At 40.2% G+C, this 20,788-nt stretch overlaps 1 protein-coding gene across 3 annotated transcripts in view; it reads left to right on the top strand.

The window, feature by feature from the left end:
• ZNF507 (zinc finger protein 507) overlaps positions 1-20,788 on the top strand; it is a 350,567-nt gene that overhangs the window by 97,771 nt on the left and 232,008 nt on the right. For all 3 annotated transcript variants that reach the window (XM_053701720.1, XM_053701736.1, XM_053701728.1), the window contains one exon: positions 4,408-6,371. In XM_053701720.1, the coding sequence (XP_053557695.1) occupies positions 4,408-6,371 (1,964 nt within the window). The remainder of the gene's footprint in view (positions 1-4,407; positions 6,372-20,788) is intronic.

The following is a 20,788-nucleotide window of genomic DNA, read 5'->3' as shown; positions in this document are numbered from 1 at the left end:
CGGAAGTTTGACACAGTCTCTTATGGAGAGTAGTACTCTTTGAAATGGGACTGGAGTTTTAAGTAATCCTGTCAGCCTCTCAGTGAGAGCATGGATGAAGGTGAGTCTTTCTGCGAAACCATCCCGACTCGTATTAACAGCTTCTTGACGAGTTTCGCTGCCTGCCTTTATTCACTCAAGTCCATGTCAGAAACGAGGCTACTATCTGTAACACTTGAATGGCCGTGTTCCTGTTCCACGGCGTTGATTCCGGTAAGATTGTTTCATTTTATTTCATTATGTGAATGTGATGTTAACGAGAGAAGGTAGGGTCCTAGTGGGACTCCTTTTATCTTAAAATAGTAATAATGGGTTAATATCTCCTGGGGGTTATTGGGACTTTAATCATGTTTGTTATATGGTTCTATCTACTAATGTGTAGTAATAATTAGTCTCATGGCTTTTTAGAACATAACGGCCTTCTCGTCAATTGGCGCAATCTCTTGAGATTGTGCACCCTTTTTGTGACTGACACAGTGCACCTCGTGACCGGGTGCAATTACGCTCTCCATTTCCGTATGCTGACTGTGTGGTGACAGAGAGAGTCTGCTCGTGGGTTGTCTGGGTCACAGGAGGTGGTGAGTGCCCCAGCCATTGGGGGTGTAAAGAGGGTGCTAGTTAGTTTATTTTTGAAATCCCAAGATTATGGAGGATTCTGATTTCTTAGACACAGAAGTCTCCGATACGGAGAATGTGATGAATATGAAATGGCCCGGGTTATCCATGCCCATCAGTTATGTTCCGATTGCTGTTCTAGAGTTCTTTCTTCTCCCGAATCAGGGACCTTAGAGTGCGTTGAGCTATCCGCCTCTGAGGACTCCAGGTCCTGTGAGGCACGTGCCCCAGAACCTTCCTTTGCTACGCAAGCAGGTGTCCCTATGGCCTTTACTCATTCTCCGGAAGGTGGCTTGTTTCCTCCAGAGGTTACGGCACGGTTCCGCATGGCCATTTCTATGGCGCTGGCTCATTTATATCTCCCAAGTGAAATATTTTTAAGATACTGTCTGTGTTCTGTTAACCATGGCCCGTCTGGCATGGGATTGCCTGATTCAGTTAGGCCTTCTGGGGAAGCGTTGGCCTCTGGGGCTTCAGTGGCCCCAACCTCGGGGCCGGGGTCGTTTATTAATCCGGCGAGGGATGATTTTGCCTTCCTTTATAGGCTGGCACGTCTTTGTGTCCTTTTAAGGCATGTTTTGGCAGTGCTAGAGGATTCAAGTCCTAGTGGGCCGAGGAATCCGAGGCCTTAGATGCTGGATAGACGTTTGGGGATGAAGCTAATCTCCTTGACGTCTGTTTTTCTTCTTTTATGCTTGGGTAAATGGGGCCTCTGATCAGCTGGTCCAGTTGGCGTATCCATTCACCTTGGGCGTTCACCCGCGTGTGCTGCCTTACTTTTATTTTGTTCCAGATAGGATGTGTTTGATTTGTTTCTTCTCTAGAACCGGTACTTGCGATTTTGTGGTCACATGGGCATTTCCTCGGAAGTTGCACACTTTTGAATAACAGAGTTATGTTTTCTAGTTCATATTATCAAACCTTCGGGTCGATTTTTCTTGGACAATTCTGGAGTGTCCTTATACCGGGCAGGTACTGGTTACTTGGGTTCGTGGTGCTGATTGAATCCTGTCGGTTTCTGAATGTCACTTGGCCTATTGAGATGGACTCTGGGCTTGGATCCTACTTTGAAGTATGGGGCCTAGTGTGTAGATCCAACGTTTCTGGACGGAGGGTTGGGAGTACCGATCTAGGTTGGCCTTTTCTGGCTGTTCGCTTGGGATATTGGTCTGACTTTTTCAGACGTCGTCATGGCTCTTAAAGGTCCTTAAAGGTCCCTCGGGACTTGGAACCTTAGTTTCAATTCCTTTGGAGTTGGGAGATGTGCATGACCTTTGTGGTCTAGTTTTCGGACTGGTGAACGATTTGCATCCTCACTTGAGGTTTCTTCCGGATGTTGACTATTTTTTTTAATTTTTTTTTTAGCCTAATAGCATTACTTTTGCGGTGGCGGAGTCTCTTCCTTCCCATCTTGGATTGGGTCATCCGTTCTTGAAGTACCGCATGTCCTCCTTCCTTTGCTCAGCGTTGATTTTGCTCTAGTATGTGGAGTGCAGGGGTTACCCTGCCTTCTGCGAGGAGCTGCAAGGCTTCCTCCCTTTGCCCTGTTAAAGGGTTTTTGGGAGACCGATCCTGCAAGGATCTCTGGAGACTGTCGTCTTCTCCTCCATATAGGATCTACCCTTACTCATACCATGGTCTTTCGACGCTCGGGTGTTAGCCTTCAACCTCATTGTAGATCTAGCCTTAGGGCTTGAGAGTGGGGGTCCAAGGTCGGTTTCAGACTTTTTTGCCCTTCTGGGGTCAGGTAGATGACAATTTATCCTCACCAGCGTGTATATCAGGTAATTAAGCCTGTCTACGAGGGTTTGCCTTGCGATCCCGGGGCACTGGGTGCCGAATTCTTAAACTGGTCAGGAGTTCTTTCAGACTCTGGGGTTTAAGACTGTTTGCTAGATTCTTTAGTCTATGGACTTTAGATGGTGGGCTCCTAATCATAGGTGGCAGCTTAGGGTTCCTCAGGAGGTTAGATCTTTCGATTTCGAGGACTCTGGCTTAGGTCCATGTCTCTTGCTTGGATCGGGCATGGACGTTCTGCTTAACCATAGGGTTGGGTTCCCGCGTGTCCCTTTTTGAAGGGGGCGGGATTTCTGTCTCATGAGAGATTCATATCTGTCTGAGCTTAGGTTTAAGGTCTCTCTGACGGGTCCCTACTGGTCTTCTGGGGCATCGGATGCTTCCTTGTAGACTCAGTGTCGTTTCAACTAGGCTGGCGATATGGGCTTAAGGGTCTCGCCTCTATTGGTAGGGTGGTTCCCGTTGCTTTGGTTCCCTTTTTTCTCACCTGGGGGGGATGGGTTCTTGTGTGTTCTTTCATTTAGAGATACCTCAGTATCTGTGATGACTTGTGGGTCCTTGGTTTTTCTTGTCTTGTAGGTTTTTTCCCCTTACTTGCATCCTCAGAATCCTGGAATGGGGAGATGTGTAGTAGTAGTTGGCTCCACCATTCCTGATGCAGGAGGTTGTGGGTTTGAACCCAGCTAAGGCTCCTGTTATATGCTGGATTCTGGTATTTGGATGCTGGGGGTCTGAGTACTCTCTTCCCTTGGGAAGTGTTTCTCTTTATGGAGGACAGCCGTGTAGGAGTTCTCTGACCCGAGCACGATGTTCCTGTCCTGACTCACGAGTTCTTGTTTCTGGTGGCTCGGTGTTCTCTTGGAGAGCTCTTTTTTTGCTACTGAGATAGTTTTCCTGTCTGCTGTTTATGCTTGTCTAGTCTGATGGTTTTTGACTTGACTGTGATGCAGCAGGGAACTCACGGTTTTCTGTAGCACCTTATGTGGTATGGTGCTGTGTCAGGGATATGAGGGTGGCCCTCAGTCATCTCTGTGACGTTTTTATTCTGAGTATTTTTTTTTTTTTTTTTTTGTCCTAGTCCTTCTAGGGAGTTCTCCCTGGGTGATGGTACTGTGGCAACCTTGGGTTGCTCTAAGTTTGTTTTGAGCCTGTGGTTGATGGTCCTTTAGATCTCTTATGGGGTTATGTATTCTCCCTCTCGAGGGTAGATAGACGTTCTTGACCTTTAGGTCGGGGGTACTTAGTGGGAGTCGAGAGCTGCAGGGCTGGCTCCTCGGAGGCTTTTGTGTTCAGCAGACTTTGGGTCTGAGTGGTCTCTAGCACGGCTTTGCAGGTTATGTTACTGATGTGCAGTTACCTGGGCTTCTGGGTTTTTTACCCATATCATTTATAATTTTTTATAGGGTCTCGGGTAATTTCAGGCTGTGGTGCCTTTCGAAGGGGCCGCCTTTTTGTACTCACCCTTTGTTTGCATTCAGTGTCCTCCTAGCTTGGGTATTGTTTTCCCAAAAGTAATGAATGCAGCTGTGGACTCTTCCCGTCAGAAGAAAAGAAAATGATCAGGTAAGCATAATGTATATATTTAAAAAAAAATAAAAAATGGAAAAATGGACTGGTGATTTAAGGTAGTTTCTATATGCATTCTGAAAGAGGAATACAATAAATGATTCAAGCCTTGAGCTCTTATTAAATTATTATACTCTGCCTGTTTTACAGTTTGTACACTATATTTTAATTATATAAGTTTATTTAACCTTCTCAATCTCACTGTGAGAAAAATCAAAACCTGCCATGTCCTGATGAGTTCAGAAGAACAAAACTGCTGTGGTTCAGTCTTGTGTTGAGCTTATGAGCTGTCTTGTAAATAATTAGATTAGCTATTAAAAAGTGTATTAACTTTTGTATTAAATGTATTCAATTTGTTTATATATATATATATTTTTTTTTTTCTTTTAGGTGCAATGGATAAAGATGACAGTATTGCAGTCATGTTGCCAAATCTTAAGGACTCGGAAGCACAGTTAATTCATGGAGATAATATTTGTTCTAATCTTTTATCTCATGACAACATAAAATGTAGTGATCCACTAATTAATGTAATTCAAAAATTAACTGAAATGGTTGAAAATGGCAAATCCAGCAGAATTATTGAAGCGAGAAAGCGATCCTATCCACTTGATTCATCATTGTCACAGGAGAGTTGTACTCAGTCGGAAGGAAAAGAATCTGATGACATTGGTCACAAAAAATATAAAGGTGACACGCAAGCAGATAATTCGGAAATTGATAGTTTTTTAAAAGACAATAAAAAGGTGATGTTTTATCAGTGTAGTCTTTGTAAATTTCTATCCCAGTCTTTTGAGTCTCTGAAAGCACATGTACAGAATCATGGACAACAAAATGAAATTGTTTTAATGTGTTCAGAGTGCTACATGACATTTAAAACACATAGTGAACTTGAATGCCATATTAAGAAACATTTAGAAAATGAGAAAACAACCTCTTTAGAGTTTAAAGACCACCCGCAAAAGGATATACAAATTTCTAATTCTTCAGCTCTACCAGGGCAAAAAAAATGGTATGCTCATGAAGAGTATGGATTGTACCGATGCCTAATTTGTAGATATACTTGTGGCCAACAGAGAATGTTGAAAACGCATGCATGGAAACATGCAGGGGAAGTAGATTGTTCATATCCCATATTTGAAGAAGATAATGAGTCCGCAGATTTACCAGATTCCACTGTTGCTCATGCGCCACAAGGGAGTGAATCTGTCTTACTTGAAGACATTGAGAGTAAGCCACTTCCAAAAATACACGAGTGTGGTATTGACCAGATGCAGGAGTCCTTGCCATTAGATGGAACAGTCAAAGGTACTGACATTTTGATTCAAACTGCAACTCCAGCTCCAATGACAGAAGTTGTAGTAGCAGAGGATGTCTTGTCCGACACAGACAGCCTGCTTTCATCTGCTCATGAAATTATTAGCTGTAGCCAAACAAAAAAAGGCCATGTTAATGTAATTGTTGAAAGATTGCCCAGTGCTGAGGAAACTGTTTCTCAGAAATCATTCTTAATAGACCCTGAAGTTGAGGTCAAAAATAAAAATACTTCTGCTGATTCACAACTCCCATTTAATGCACCAGTTGACCATTATCATCCAGATAAAAATGTTGTTGCAAATGAAGAAATCATCATAGGGTGGAGCACTGGAATGAAAAGTGATGATGAAAACTATCCTCCAGTCAGGAGGAGGACAAATTCTGAATGTTTAAGGTTACATTCTTTAGCTGCAGAAGCACTGGTAACAATGCCAATCAGAGTTGTTGAATGTCCCAAGTCCAGTCTTCAAATTATCAATGATCCTAATTCTCTTGATCCAGACACTGGACAGCAAGACAGTGAAGTCAGCTACACAATCGACCCCAAGATAATGTCATCTAGGATATCTGAAGATCTTAATAGCTTTGTTGCAAATACCCATGCCCAAAATGAAACTAAGGAAAAGATTGATGTAGTCGAAGCACCAATAAAAAAGGGCATTAGTATATCTTTGTTAAAGGTTATTGAAAAATTAAGAGAACGGACAGATCAAAATGCATCAGATGATGATATTTTAAAAGAATTACAGGATAATGCCCAATGTGAGTCTGCAAATGACCTAAATTTGGGCAGCAACCTTGTTGAATATTTACCCGATGCAGAGCGCCCATACAGATGTAGGCTGTGCCATTACACTAGTGACAATAAAGGTTACATAAAACAGCATTTAAGAATTCATCGACAGCGACAACCCTATCAGTGCCCTATTTGTGAACATACAGCTGACAACAGTGAGGATTTGGAGAACCATATGATTAACCACTGCAAAACAACGCTGTATGAATGCAAACAATGTGCACAGTCATTTTATTATAAGGTAAGAATGCCTTCAACCCCTAGATTATTATCTTAATCTCTTTGTTCCATCTATGAGAGCAAAATAATATTATAATGTTCTGCAGCAGGAGGGATTTGATTTACAGGGACAGTCTACAATAAAATTGTTATTGTTTAAAAAGATAGACAACGCCTTTACTACCCATTCCCCAGTTTTACACAACCAACATTTAAACCTCTAAATTTCTGCCTGTTTCCAAGCCACTAAATACAGCCTCTTATCACATGCTAATTTATTTGCTTTTCACAACAGAAGACTGCTAGTTCATGTGGGCCATATAGCTAACATTGTGTTAACGCCTGATGAGTTATTTAAGATTTAGCACAACACAGTACTAAATGCAAGTCAATAGATAATAAAGTCATGCGATTAGGGGGCTGCTTAGATACAAGGTAATCACAGAGGTAAAAAGTATATTAATCGTGTTGGTTATGCAAAACTGGGGAATGGGTAATATAGGGATTATCTATCTTTTAAAACCAATAAAAATTCTGTTGTAGACTGTCTCTTTAAATCAGACTGATTTAAATCATGTGTTTTTTTTTTTAGAATCATTGTTTTTCAGATTATTTTTTTCCAGTTATATCAGACCCTTATTGATTAGGTTATATATCATAAGCTATTCATAGATAGGTCATTGAAATTATTGGGAGGTGAACTCTCACCAGTTTAATAAATTAATCATTCATATTTGACCAAACTTTTAGCTGTACTTTATTGGAAGGAGAAACATAATGATAACTTTAATAATAACAAATTAAATAGTTTTATTTAACTAGAGAAATATATTCATTACCTTAATAACAATTTTAAATAGTTTTATTTAACTAAAAAAATAACCATTACCTTGATAATAATTTGAAATGGTTTTATTTAACTAAAATTATAACATTATATTTCATGTTTAGTTCTTGTCCCTCCCTCCTCACACTTAGGTCCTTTTGCAGATCTTTTCCCCTCCAAATAATCTTCTATTCAGTGAACTTCTTGAAACTTACTATGGGTTGATTCTGTGTACATAGATTTGCAGAGGAGCAATGGCATTAAAGGGACACAAAACAAGTTGGGATAGAGACAAAATATAATATGTACTTTAATTACTTTACCTGCAAATTTATACTGCAGTGCCTCACCATTAACCCTTTCTTTTTAGCTTCTGAATTATAAAGCTCTAACTCTCCCCACAAAATTCCTTTTATGGCTGTATCTATATCTATTGTAGTTTTGGTAGAATGCAAAAGTGCATAGGGATTATCTGCTGGAGCATGCCTAGAAGCTGTGAACTCGGTTGAAATAAAATACCTGTGTCTAAACACTGATAAGGGGGGTGGAGTTGGCTTCTCCAGGAAGCTTAGCTATGTCATTTATTTTGCTTATTTTTGAAAATTATTTTAAAATTCTTGCCAGCCATTTTTAAACTTTTTTTTTTTTTTAATGCAATTTTTAATTAAATAGCCCTTTTATGCACAGATCACAACCTGTTTTATGTCCCTTTAAAGGGATAGCAAAGCCAAAAATGCTATACATTGTTGTTTAAAAGCATATATAGGTAGGCTCAGAAGTAATACTCTACTGTGAGCTAGCTGCTTGTCACTGTCTTGCCCAATATGTTCATTGCTCTCCTTCAGCAAAGGATACAAAGAGAATGAAGAAAATTGGATAATAGAAGGAAATCTGAAAATTGTATGCTCTATCTAAAACCCAAACATTTTTCTTTCATGATTATGTTCCTTTTTAAGATCTATTTTTCAACTCTGTGTGTTTATTTTTTTATAAGCTGTGAAGGGGAATGTTTTCTGCATACACAAATCCACAGTTTTGAGAACTACAAAACTAATATGTGATAATATTTTCAAGATAGAAAAAATGCTCAAAATAATCTGACAGAAAGCTCTAAGAGAGCATGACATTGCGAATGGATTAATGGAAATATTTTACCAAAAAATTAAACATTTCAACCATGAATATACAGCTTCTTGCTATATAATTATAAACTAATCTGCAGGTGAAACTCGAAAAATTTGAATATCGTGCAAAAGTTTATTTATTTCACTAATGCAACTTAAAAGGTGAAACTAATATGAGATAGACTCATTACATGGCAAAGCAAGATAGTTCAAGCCGTGATTTGTCATAATTGTGATGATTATGGCTTACAGCTCATGAAAACCCCAAATCCACAATCTCAGAAAATTAGAATATTGTGAAAAGGTGCAATATTCTAGGCTCAAAGTGCCCCACTTTAATCAGCTAATTAAGCCATAACACCTGCAAAGGGTTCCTGACCCTTTAAATGGTCTCTCAGTCTGGTTCAGTAGGAATCGCAATCATGGGAAAGACTCCTGACCTGACAGTTGTGCAGAAAACCATCATTGACGCCCTCCATAAGGAGGGAAAGCCTCAAAAGGTAATTGCAAAAGAAGTTGGATGTTCCCAAACTGCTGTATCAAAGCACATTAATAGTTATGTGAAAGGGAAAAGTATGGAAGAAAAAGGTGCACAAGCAGCAGGGATGACCGCAGCCTGGAGAGGATTGTCAGGAAAAGGCCATTCAAAAGTGTTGGAGTCTTTCACAAGAGCCACAACACACAGACGGATCCTGGACATGGGCTTCAAATGTCGTATTCCTCTTGTCAAGCCACTCCTGAACAACAAACAAAGTCAGAAGCATCTTAGATGGGCTAAAGAAAAACAGACCTGGTCTGTTGCTCAGTGGTCCAAAGTCCTTTTTTCTGATGAGAGCAAATTTTGCAGCTCATTTGGAAACAAAGCTCAGTTGTCCAAAGTCCTCTTTTCTGATGAGAGCAAATTTTGCATCTCATTTGGAAACCAAGGACCCAGAGTATGGAGGAAGAATGGAGAGGCACACACTGCAAGATGCTTGAAGTCCAGTCTGAAGTTTCCACAGTCTGTGTTGATTTGGGGAGCCATGTCATCTGCTGGTGTTGGTCCACTGTGCTTTAAGTCCAGCGTCAACGCAGCCATCTACCATGAGATTTTGGAGCACTTCATGCTTCCTTCCGCAAATAAACTCTCTGGGGATGCTGACTTCATTTTCCAGCAGCACTTGGCACCTGCCCACACTGCCAAAAGCACCAAAACCTGGTTCAATGACCGTGGGATTACTGTGCTTGATTGGCCAGCAAACCCGCCAAGAGAAAGATGAGACATGAGACCGAACAATGCAAAGGAGCTGAAGGCCGCTATTGAAGCATCCTGGTCTTCCATAACACCACAGGCTGATAGCTTCCATGCCACGCCGCATTGAGGCAGTCATTGCTGCAAAAGGGGCCCAAACCAAGTACTGAGTACATACAGTATGCATGCTTATACTTTTCAGAGGTTCATTATTGTTCTACAGGTATGTACAATCCTTGTTTTATTGATTGCATGTAATATTCTAATTTTCTGAGATTGTGGATTTGGGGTTTTCATGAGCTGTAAGCCATAATCATCACAATTATGACAAATCACAGCTTGAACTATCTTGCTTTGCATGTAATGAGTCTATCTCATATATTAGTTTCACCTTTTAAGTGGCATTAGTGAAATAAATGAACTTTTGCACAATATTCTAATTTTTTGAGTTTCACCTGTATATTTCAGGATGAATAACCTTTAGAATATAATGTATCTTAAATAGGAACTTATCTTTTAGATAGATTTTTCTTCATAAAGCATTTTATTTAAAATAAAAAACATAATTTATGTAAGAACTTCAGATGCTATACAGATAAGGTAGATGTTAAAAACAACAAACTGTACAGAATGACTAGAATAAGTAGAGCGCAATACTCCCCTCTTGAATGACCGCAGCCTTCTATCAGTCTCTCCCAAAAGACTGTTGATAGATTAGTGGAATTTGGATGTAGAGGCGCTGGTCTTTTATCCTTCTGTGTGTTGCTTTGCACACTGAAGAGAGAAACTTGACTTGTGATTTGCAGAAGTTAACACCAAATAATGTGCAGTATACTTACTCCGAAAATTTCAGAGTTCAGCCTCTTCACATAGATTTGTAGCCTGATTTTCCCATATTGAGAATTTGACAGATATCTGCAGACAATGGAAATTACACTGCAAGTGATTGTATCTCACAAATTATATAAAGTGCAATATACTCACTCCGAGTAATTCGGAATCCGGTTCCTCACATGTAGTTTGTAGCTTAAAAATACTTCCAAAAAAGGCAGCAGAGAAAAATACTTGTAACAAACAAATATTTATTAAAACATATTGATAAAAAGCTCTTCTTTTGCCTCTACGCGTTTCAACGACTGAAATCGTCTTTATATAATTTGTGAGATACAATCACTTGCAGTGTAATTTCCCTTGTCTGCAGATATCTGTCAAATTCTCAATATGGGAAAATCAGGCTACAAATCTATGTGAAGAGGCTGAACTCTGAAATTTTCGGAGTAAGTATACTGCACATTATTTGGTGTTAACTTCTGCAAATCACAAGTCAAGTTTCTCTCTTCAGTGTGCAAAGCAACACACAAAAGGATAAAAGACCAGCGCCTCTACATCCAAATTCCACTTATGTAAGAACTTACCTGATAAATTCATTTCTTTCATATTGACAAGAGTCCATGAGCTAGTGACGTATGGGATATACAATCCTACCAGGAGGGGCAAAGTTTCCCAAACCTCAAAATGCCTATAAATACATCCCTCACCACACCCACAATTCATTTTAACGAATAGCCAAGTAGTGGGGTGATAAGAAAAGAGTAAAAAGCATCAAGAAAGGAATTTAGAAATAATTGTGCTTTATACAAAAATATCATAACCACCTTAAAAAAGGGGTGGGCCTCATGGACTCTTGCCAATATGAAAGAAATTAATTTATCAGGTAAGTTCTTACATAAATTATGTTTTCTTTCATGTAATTTGCAAGAGTCCATGAGCTAGTGACGTATGGGATAGCAATACCCAAGAAGTGGCACTCCACGCAAGAGTCACTAGAGAGGGAGGGATAAAATAAAAACAGCCATTTCGCTCAAATATAAGTTTATTCTCATAAATAAAAGGAATAACTTAAATCATAAGCAGAAGAATCAAACTGAAACAGCTGCCTGAATAACTTTTCTACCAAAAACTGCTTCCGAAGAAGCAAATACATCATCAAAATGGTAGAATTTAGTAAATGTATGCAAAGAAGACCAAGTTGCTGCTTTGCAAATCTGATCAACTGAAGCTTCATTCTTAAAAGCCCAAGAAGTGGAGACTGATCTAGTAGAATGAGCTGTAATTCTCTGAGGCGGGGCCTTACCCGACTCCAAATAAGCTTTATGAATCAAAAGCTTTAACCACGATGCCAAAGAAACGTCAGAAGCCTTCTGACCTTTCCTGGAACCAGAAAAGATAACAAATAGACTAGAAGTCTTCCTGAAATCTTTAGTAACATAATATTTCAGAGCTCTCACCACATCCAAAGAATGTAAAGATCACTCCAAAGAATTCTTAGGATTGGGACACAAAGAAGGGACAACAATTTCTCTATTAATGTTGTTAGAATTCACAACCTTAGGTAAGAATTTAAATGAAGTCCGCAAAACTGCCTTATCCTGATGAAAAATCAGGAAAGGAGATTCACAAGAGAGAGCAGATAATTCAGAAACTCTTCTAGCAGAATAGATGGCCAAAAGGAACAACACTTTCCAAGAAAGTAGTTTAATGAACAAAGAATGCATAGGCTCAAATGGAGGAGCCTGTAAAGCCTTCAGAACCAAGTTAAGACTCCAAGGAGGAGAGATTGATTTAATGACAGGCTTGATATGAACCAAAGCCTGTACAAAACAGTGAATATCAGGAAGTTAAGCAATTTTTCTGTGGAATAAAACAGAGCAGAGATTTGTCCTTTCAAGGAACTTGCAGACAAACCTTTATCCAAACCATCCTGAAGAAACTGTAAAATTCTAGGAATTCTAAAAGAATGCCAAGAGAATTTATGAGAGGAACACCATGAAATGTAAGTCTTCCAAACTCGATAATAAAGCCTGTAACATAGTATTAATCACTGAATCAGAGAAACCTCTATGACTAAGCACTAGGCGTTCAATTTCCATACCTTCAAATTTAATGATTTGAGATCCTGATGGAAAAACCAACCTTGAGACAGAAGGTCTGGTCTTAATGGAAGTGGCCAAGGTTGGCAACTGGACATCCAAACAAGATCTGCATACCAAAACCTGTGAGGCCATGCTGGAGCCACCAGCAACACAAACGATTGTTCCATGATGATTTTGGAGATCACTCTTGGAAGAAGAACTAGAGGCGGGAAAATATAAACAGGTTGATAACACCAAGGAAGTGTCAACGCAACCACTGCTTCCGCCTGAGGATCACTTGAAAGGTACCTGGCAAGTTTCTTGTTTAGATGAGAAGCCATCAGATCTATTTCTGGAAGACCCCACATCTAAACAATTTGAGAAAACACATCTGGGTGGAGCAACCACTCTCCCGGGTGTAAAGTCTGACGACTGAGATAATCTGCTTCCCAATTTTCTATACCTCGGATATGAACAGCATAAATTAGACAGGAGCTGGATTCCGCCCAAACAAGTATCCAAGATACTTTTGTCATAGCTTGAGGACTGTGAGTCCCACCCTGATGATTGACATATGCCACAGTTGTGATATTGTCTGTCTGAAAACAAATGAAAGGTTCTCTCTTCAATAGAGGCCAAAACTGAAGAGCCCTGAGAATCGCACAGAGTTCCAAAGTATTTATTTATTTATTGGTAATCTCGCCTCTTGAGATTTCCAAACCCCTTGTGCTGTCAGAGATCCCCAAACAGCTGCCCAACCTGAAATATTCGCATCTGTTGTGATCACAGTCCAGGTTGGACGAACGAAAGAGGCCCCTAGAACAATACGATGGTGATCTAACCACCAAGTCAGAGATAGTCGAACATTGGGATTTAAGGATATTGATTGTGATATCCTGGTATAATCCCTGCACCCTTGGTGCAAAGATGGAGAGGTCTCATATGAAAATGAGCAAAGGGGATCGCGTCCGATGCAGTCATGAGACCTAAAACTTCCATGCACATAGCTACTGAAGGGAATGACTGAGACTGAAGGTTCTGACAGGCTGCAACCAATTTCAAACGTCTCTTGTCCGTTAGAGACAAAGTCATGGACACTGAATCTATCTGGAAGCCTAAAAAGGTTACCCTTGTCTGAGGAATCAAAGAACTTTTTGGTAAATTGATCCTCCAACCATGTTTTTGAAGAAACAACACTAGTTGATTTGTGTGAGATTCTGCAGAACGTAAAGACTGAGCAAGTACCAAGATATCTTCCAAATAAGGAAACGCCGCAATACCCCGCTCTCTGATTACAGAGAGTAGGGCACCCGAGAACCTTTGAAAAGATTCTTGAAGCGGTCGCTAGGCCAAAAGGAAGAGCAACAAATTGGTAATGCTTGTCTAGAAAAGAGAATCTCAGGAACTGATAGTGATCTGGATGAATTCTGAACAAAAGGCAGAATAGTCCTTATAGTCACCATTTTGAAAGTTGGTACTCTTGCGTATCGATTCAAAATTTTTAGATCCAAAACTGGTCTGAATTAATTTTTTTTCTTTGGGACAATGAATAGCTTTGAATAAAACCCAAGACCCTTTTCCTGAAACGGAACTGGCATGATTACCCCTGATAACTCCAGGTCTAAAACACTCTTCAGGAAAGCCTGAGCCTTTACTGGGTTTGCAGGGATGCGTGTGAGAGAGAATCTTCTCACAGGCGGTCTTACTCTGAGTCCTATTCTGTACCCCTGAGAGACAATACTCTGAATCCATTGATTTTGGACCGAATTGGTCAAAATATCTTTGAAAAATCTTAATCTGCCCCCTACCAGCTGAGCTGGAATGAGGGCCGCACCTTTATGCGGACTTGGGGCGTTTGGCTTTGATCTCTTAAATGGCTTGGATTTATTCCAATTCGAGGAAGGCTTCCAATTGGAAACAGATTCCTTGGGGGAAGGATTAGGTTTCTGTTCCTTATTTTGTCGAAAGGAACGAAAACGTTTAGAAGCTTTAGATTTACCCTTAGGTCTTTTATCCTGAGGCAAAAAAACTGCCTTCCCCCCAGTGACAGTTGAAATTATTGAATCCAACTGAGAACCAAATAACTTATTACCTTGGAAAGAAAGAGATAGCAATCTGGACTTAGAAGTCATGTCAGCATTCCAAGATTTAAGCCACAAAGCTCTTCTAGCTAAAATAGCTTAAGAAATAGATTTAACATCAATTTTGATGATATCAAAATGGCATCACAAATAAAATGATTAGCATGTTGAAGCAAGTTAACAATGCTAGACAAATCATGATCCAATACTTGTTGCGGTAAAGTTTCCAACCAAAAAGTTGAAGCAGCTGCAACATCCGCTAAAGAAATTGCAGGCCTGAGAAGATGACCTGAATATAAATAGGCTTTCCTTAGATAAGATTCAAGTTTCCTATCTAAAGGATCTTTAAAAGAAGTACTATCTTCCGTAGGAATAGTAGTAAGTTTAGCATGAGTAGAGATAGCCCCATCAACTTTGGGGATCTTTTTCCAAAACTCTAAAGCAACTGCTAGCAAAGGATACAATTTTTTAAACCTTGAAGAAGGAATAAAATAAGTACCAGGCCTATTCCATTCCTTATAAATCATATCAGAAATAGCATCAGGAACTGGAAAAACCTCTGGAATAACCACAGGAGGTTTATAAACCGAATTTAAATGTTTACTAGTTTTAATATCAAGGGGACTAGTTTCCTCCATATCCAATGTAATCAACACTTCTTTTAACAAAGAACGAATATACTCCATTTTAAATAAATAAGATTTGTCAGTGTCAATATCTGAGGCAGGATCTTCTGAACCAGATAGATCCTCATCAGAGAAGGATAATTCAGCATGTTGCCGGTCATTTTAAATTTCATCAACTATATGAGAAGTTTTAAAAGACCTTTTACGTTTATTAGAAGGCGGGATGGCAGACAAAGCCTTCTGAATAGAATCAGAAATAAATTAATTTAAATTTACAGGTATATCTTGTGCATTAGATGTTGAGGGGACAGCAACAGGTAATGAACTACTACTGATGGATACATTCTCTGCATGTAAAAGTTTATCATGACAACTATTACAAACCACAGCAGGAGATATAACCTCCACAAGTTTACAACAAATGCACTTAACTTTGGTAGAACTGTTAACAGGCAGCAGGGTTTCAACAGTGATTTCTGAGACAGGATCAGAATGAGACATCTTGCAAATGTAAGAGAAAAAAACAACATATAAAGCAAAATTATCAATTTTCTTATATGGCAGTTTCAGGAATGGGAAAAAATGCAAACAGCATAGCCCTCTGATAGAGAAAAAAGACAAGAGGCATATAGGAATGGGGTATTAAATAATGAAAATATTTGGCGCCAAGTATGACGCGCAACAAACAGAAAAATATTTTTAGCGCCAAAAACGTCCGGAAATGACACACTCGCGTCATAGATGACGCAGCCTTGTGAAGGACTCGGCGTCGACTAAGACGCCGGAAATTACGAATTTGAGTCAACGAACGTAACTTTGCGCCAACAAAATCTTGTGCCGAGAATGACGCAATAAACTTTAGCATTTTGCGCCCTCGCGAGCCTAATTCTGCCAGCGAATTTAAAAGACAGTCAATTTGAAAAAGAGACTATACCCCAGGTAAGAAATTTATTTTTCAGAAAAAAGCATTTCCCAGATATGAAACTGACAGTCTGCAAAAGGAAATATACTGAAAACCTGAATCATGGCAAATATAAGTACAATACATATATTTAGAACTTTATATAAATACATAAAGTGCCAAACCATAGCTGAGTGTCTTAAGTAATGAAAACATACTTACCAAAAGACACCATCCACATATAGCAGATAGCCAAACCATTACTGAAACGGTTATCAGTAGAAGTAATGGAATATCAGAGTATATTGTCGATCTGAAAAGGGAGGTAGGAGATGAATCTCTACGACCGATAACAGAGAACCTATGAAATAGAGCCCCCATGAGGAAAACCATTGCATTCAATAGGTGATACTCCCTTCACATCCCTCTGACATTCACTGTACTGTGAGAGGAATCTAGCTTCAAAATGCTGAGAAGTGCGTATCAACGTAGAAATCTTAGCACAAACTTACTTCACCACCTCCATAGGAGGCAAAGTTTGTAAAACTGAATTGTGGGTGTGGTGAGGGGTGTATTTATAGGCATTTTGAGGTTTGGGAAACTTTGCCCCTCCTGGTAGGATTGTATATCCCATACGTCACTAGCTCATGGACTCTTGCCAATTACATGAAATAAATAATTGATTTTCTTTTTAATGACACGATGAGTCCACTGATCATCTTAATTACTAATGGGATATTCACCTCCTGGTCAGCAGGAGGCGACAAAGAGCACCACAGCAGAGCTGTTAAATAGCTCCTGCCTTCCCTCCCACTCCAGTCATTCTCTTTGCCTACGTTATTAATAGGAAGTGGTAAAGTGAGGTGTTAGATTAGATTCTTTAATCAAGAGTTTATTATTTTTAAAGTAGTACAAGATTGTGCTGCTTTGTCCTAGGGTGTAGCCTTAGTCCATATCAGTTTCTACAGTAGAGCTTTGGTGGCTTTAGAGCAATGGGAACTTGTGGGACATAATTCTCACTGCGCCTCCCATACTTATGCTGCCCTGTTTCCAAGAGTCTGAGAGAGGAATACTCAGATCCTTTGTTTTCCACAGGCCAATGTGAAGAAGAGGACCTTACAAACCGGGTGAGCTTCCTTACTGCCGGGCAGAGTTCTAAGGTAAGTGCTAAATTTTATTTTCTGGCCCCCCTGGGAGTGTAACATACATATAAAATTTGGCACTTTATCTACTTTTCTGGACACTAGATGACATTATCCATAGGATAGAATGGACATTTCTCCTACATTGGTGTATCCGGTCCACGGCTTCATCCTTACTTGTGGGATATTCTCAATCCCTACAGGAAGTGGCAAAGAGAGCACACAGCAGAGCTGTCCATATAGCTCCCCTCAGGCTCCGCCCCCCCAGTCATTCTCTTTGCCGCTCTAACTAGTAGCATCTCCACGGGGGTGGTAAAGAGTATGTGGTATTTAGTTGTAGTTTTTTATTCTTCTATCAAGAGTTTGTTATTTTAAAATAGTGCCGGCTTGTACTCTGCAGCAGAAAGTGATGAAGATTTCTGCCGAGAGGAATATGATTTTAGCACCAGTAATTAAAATCCATTGCTGTTCCCACGCAGGACTGTTGAAACCAGAGAACTTCAGTTGGGGGGAACAGTTTGCAGGCTTAACTGCTTCAGGTATGATCAGTCATTTTTCTAACAAGGCCTAGTAATGCTAGAAGACTGTCAGCAATCCCCTCTGGGATAGGTAAGCCATTTTTCTTAGACTCTGTATAAAATTATGGCTTAAATTAAGGGCTCTATGCTGGTTGACACTATTGTGGGCTAAATCGATTGCTTTTTAGCATGTTTTCACTATAAATAAGGTGTTTTTTCAGACTTTAAAACACTTTTGGGGTTTTATTTTGCGCCTGGCACTTATTTGGACACCTATTCTAGTCAGAAAGGCCCCTCCACTCTGGAAATGAAGAGGGAGGAGGCCTCATTTTCAATCCTCAATTGTGCAGTTGTTTTGCTTAGGCAGTTCATGCAGCTTCACGTGGGGAGTCCAGAGACTCCATAGAGGCTTATTTCCTACTAAAATAACCCCTAAGGAAGGTAAAGGCCACAGTGGAATAGTTATGTAGTGTTTTTAACAGGTTAATTGCTGTTATTAGCTCCGGTTTGGGCATTAAGGGGTTAATTGGTCTGAAAATTTGTGTGCAATCCTTTCAAAGCATTAAATTTCAATAAATCGGATGTTTATTTGATGGTTTTTTGATGTTTTAGTAATAAAGTGTGCACTTTTATTATTTAAAGACACAGTAACGTTTTTGTCAAAAATTATTTTTATTGCATTGAAGATCTGTTTAAGTCTGTCAAACATGTCTGACCCTTCAGATAACCTATGTTCTGTATGTTCAAAGGCCAAGGTGGTTCCCCCATTAAATTTATGTGATAAGTGTGCCATAGCGTCCAAACAGCTTAAGGACAGTACAATCACGCTTAAAGATATAGCCCAAGATGATTCTTTAGCTGAAGGTAGTGAGGATAGCTCACTATCCTCTCCTTCTGTGTCAACACCAGCTATGCCCGCGCAAGCGATGCCCAGTACATCTAGCGTGCCAATTGCTATTACTATGCAACAGTTAGCAGCAGTAATGGATAATTCTCTCGCAGCATTTTTATCCAAACTGCCAGCTTTTCCTAGGAAGCGTGATTGCTCAGTTTTAAATACAGAAAATGAGCAAGCAGAGGATAATTTATCTGTAGTGCCCTCACATCAATCTGACTTGGCGGTGAGGGAGGGCCTGTCTGAGGGAGAAATTTCTGACACAGGAAAAGTTTCTCAGCAGGCAGAGCCTGATACCATAGCATTTAAATTTAAGCTAGAACACCTCCGTGCTCTACTTAACGAGGTCCTAGCTACTCTTGATGATTGTGACTCTTTGGTGGTCCCAGAAAAATTGTGTAAAATGGATAAATTCTTAGAGGTCCCAGTACACACTGATGCGTTTCCGATACCTAAGAGGGTGGCGGATATAGTGAATAAGGAGTGGGAGCAGCCAGGTGTACCTTTTTGTTCCCCCTCCTATATTTAAGAAAATGTTCCCCATTGTTGACCCCAGAAGGGACGCATGGCAGACGGTCCCTAAGGTAGAGGGGGCAGTTTCAACGCTAGCTAAGCGCACAACTATACCAATAGAAGATAGTGCGCTTTCAAAGATCCTATGGATAAAAAATTAGAAGGTTTACTTAAGAAAATTTTTGTTCAACAAGGTTTTCTTCAACCAATTTCTTGCATTATTCCTGTAACCACTGCAGCTGCTTTTTGGTTTGAGGAATTAGAAAACTCGCTCCAGAAGGAGACTTCTTATGATGAAGTCATGGATAGAATTCACGCCCTGAAGTTGGCTAATTCTTTCATTACAGATGCCGCTTTTCAGTTAGCTAAATTAGCGGCGAAAAATTCTGGTTTCGCAATAGTGGCGCGTAGAGCGCTTTGGCTAAAATCGTGGTCGGCGGATGTGTCGTCCAAAACAAAATTGCTTAATATTCCTTTCAAGGGTAAGACACTATTCGGGCCAGTTTTGAAAGACATTATTTCAGATATCACTGGGGGAAAGGGCCATGCCCTTCCACAGGATAGACCTTTCAAAGCTAAAAATAAGTCTAATTTTCGTTCCTTTCGCAATTTCAGGAACGGACCGGCTTCTACCTCTACAGCCACTAGGCAAGAGGGTAACGCACCCCAGCCCAAACCAGCATGGAAACCATTGCAAGGCTGGAACAAGGGTAAACGGGCCAAAAAGCCTGCTGCTGCTACCAAGACAGCATGAAGGGGTAGCCCCCGATCCGGGACCGGATCTAGTAGGGGGCAGACTTTCTCTCTTTGCTCAGGCCTGGGCAAGAGATGTTCCGGACCCCTGGGCACTAGAAATTGTCTCTCAGGGGTATCTTCTAGAATTCAAGGACCTTCCTCCAAGGGGAAGATTCCACATGTCTCGCTTATCTTTAGACCAGATAAAGAGACAGGCATTCTTACATTGCGTAGAAGACCTTTTAAAAATGGGAGTGATAAACCCAGTTCCAACAGCAGAACAAGGACTGGGATTTTACTCAAACCTGTTTGTAGTTCCCAAAAAGGAAGGAACTTTCAGGCCAATTCTGGATTTAAAGATCCTAAACAAATTCCTCAGAGTTCCATCATTCAAAATGGAAACCATTCGGACAAGCATTACCAGTTCGTGGCTCTTCCCTTCGGATTGGCCACTGCTCCCAGAATTTTCACAAAGGTGCTAGGGTCCCTTCTAGCGGTGCTAAGGCCAAGGGGCATTGCAGTAGCACCTTACCTAGACGACATTTTAATACAGGCGTCGTCCTTTCACAAAGCAAGGGCTCATACGGACATTGTTCTAGCCTTTCTAAGGTCTCACGGGTGGAAGGTGAACATAGAAAAAAGTTCTCTGTCCCCGTTCACAAGGGTTCCCTTCCTGGGAACAATAATAGACTCGGTAGAAATGAAAATCTTTCTGACAGAGGTCAGGAAATTATAACTTTTGTACACTTGTCGAGTTCTTCAATCCATTCCTCAACCCTCCATAGCTCAGTGCATGGAGGTAATAGGACTAATGGTTGCGGCAATGGACGTGGTTCCTTTTGCTTGAATTCATTTAAGACCATTGCAACTGTGCATGCTCAAACAATGGAATGGGGATTATGCAGATTTGTCTCCCCAGATTCAGATGGACCAGC

Source organism: Bombina bombina, chromosome 1 (assembly GCF_027579735.1).
Source record: "Bombina bombina isolate aBomBom1 chromosome 1, aBomBom1.pri, whole genome shotgun sequence".
In the NCBI taxonomy this organism is placed as follows: Eukaryota; Metazoa; Chordata; class Amphibia; order Anura; family Bombinatoridae; genus Bombina; species Bombina bombina.
Note: the sequence above shows the minus strand (reverse complement) of the source record. Positions and strands in the feature narration are given on the sequence as shown.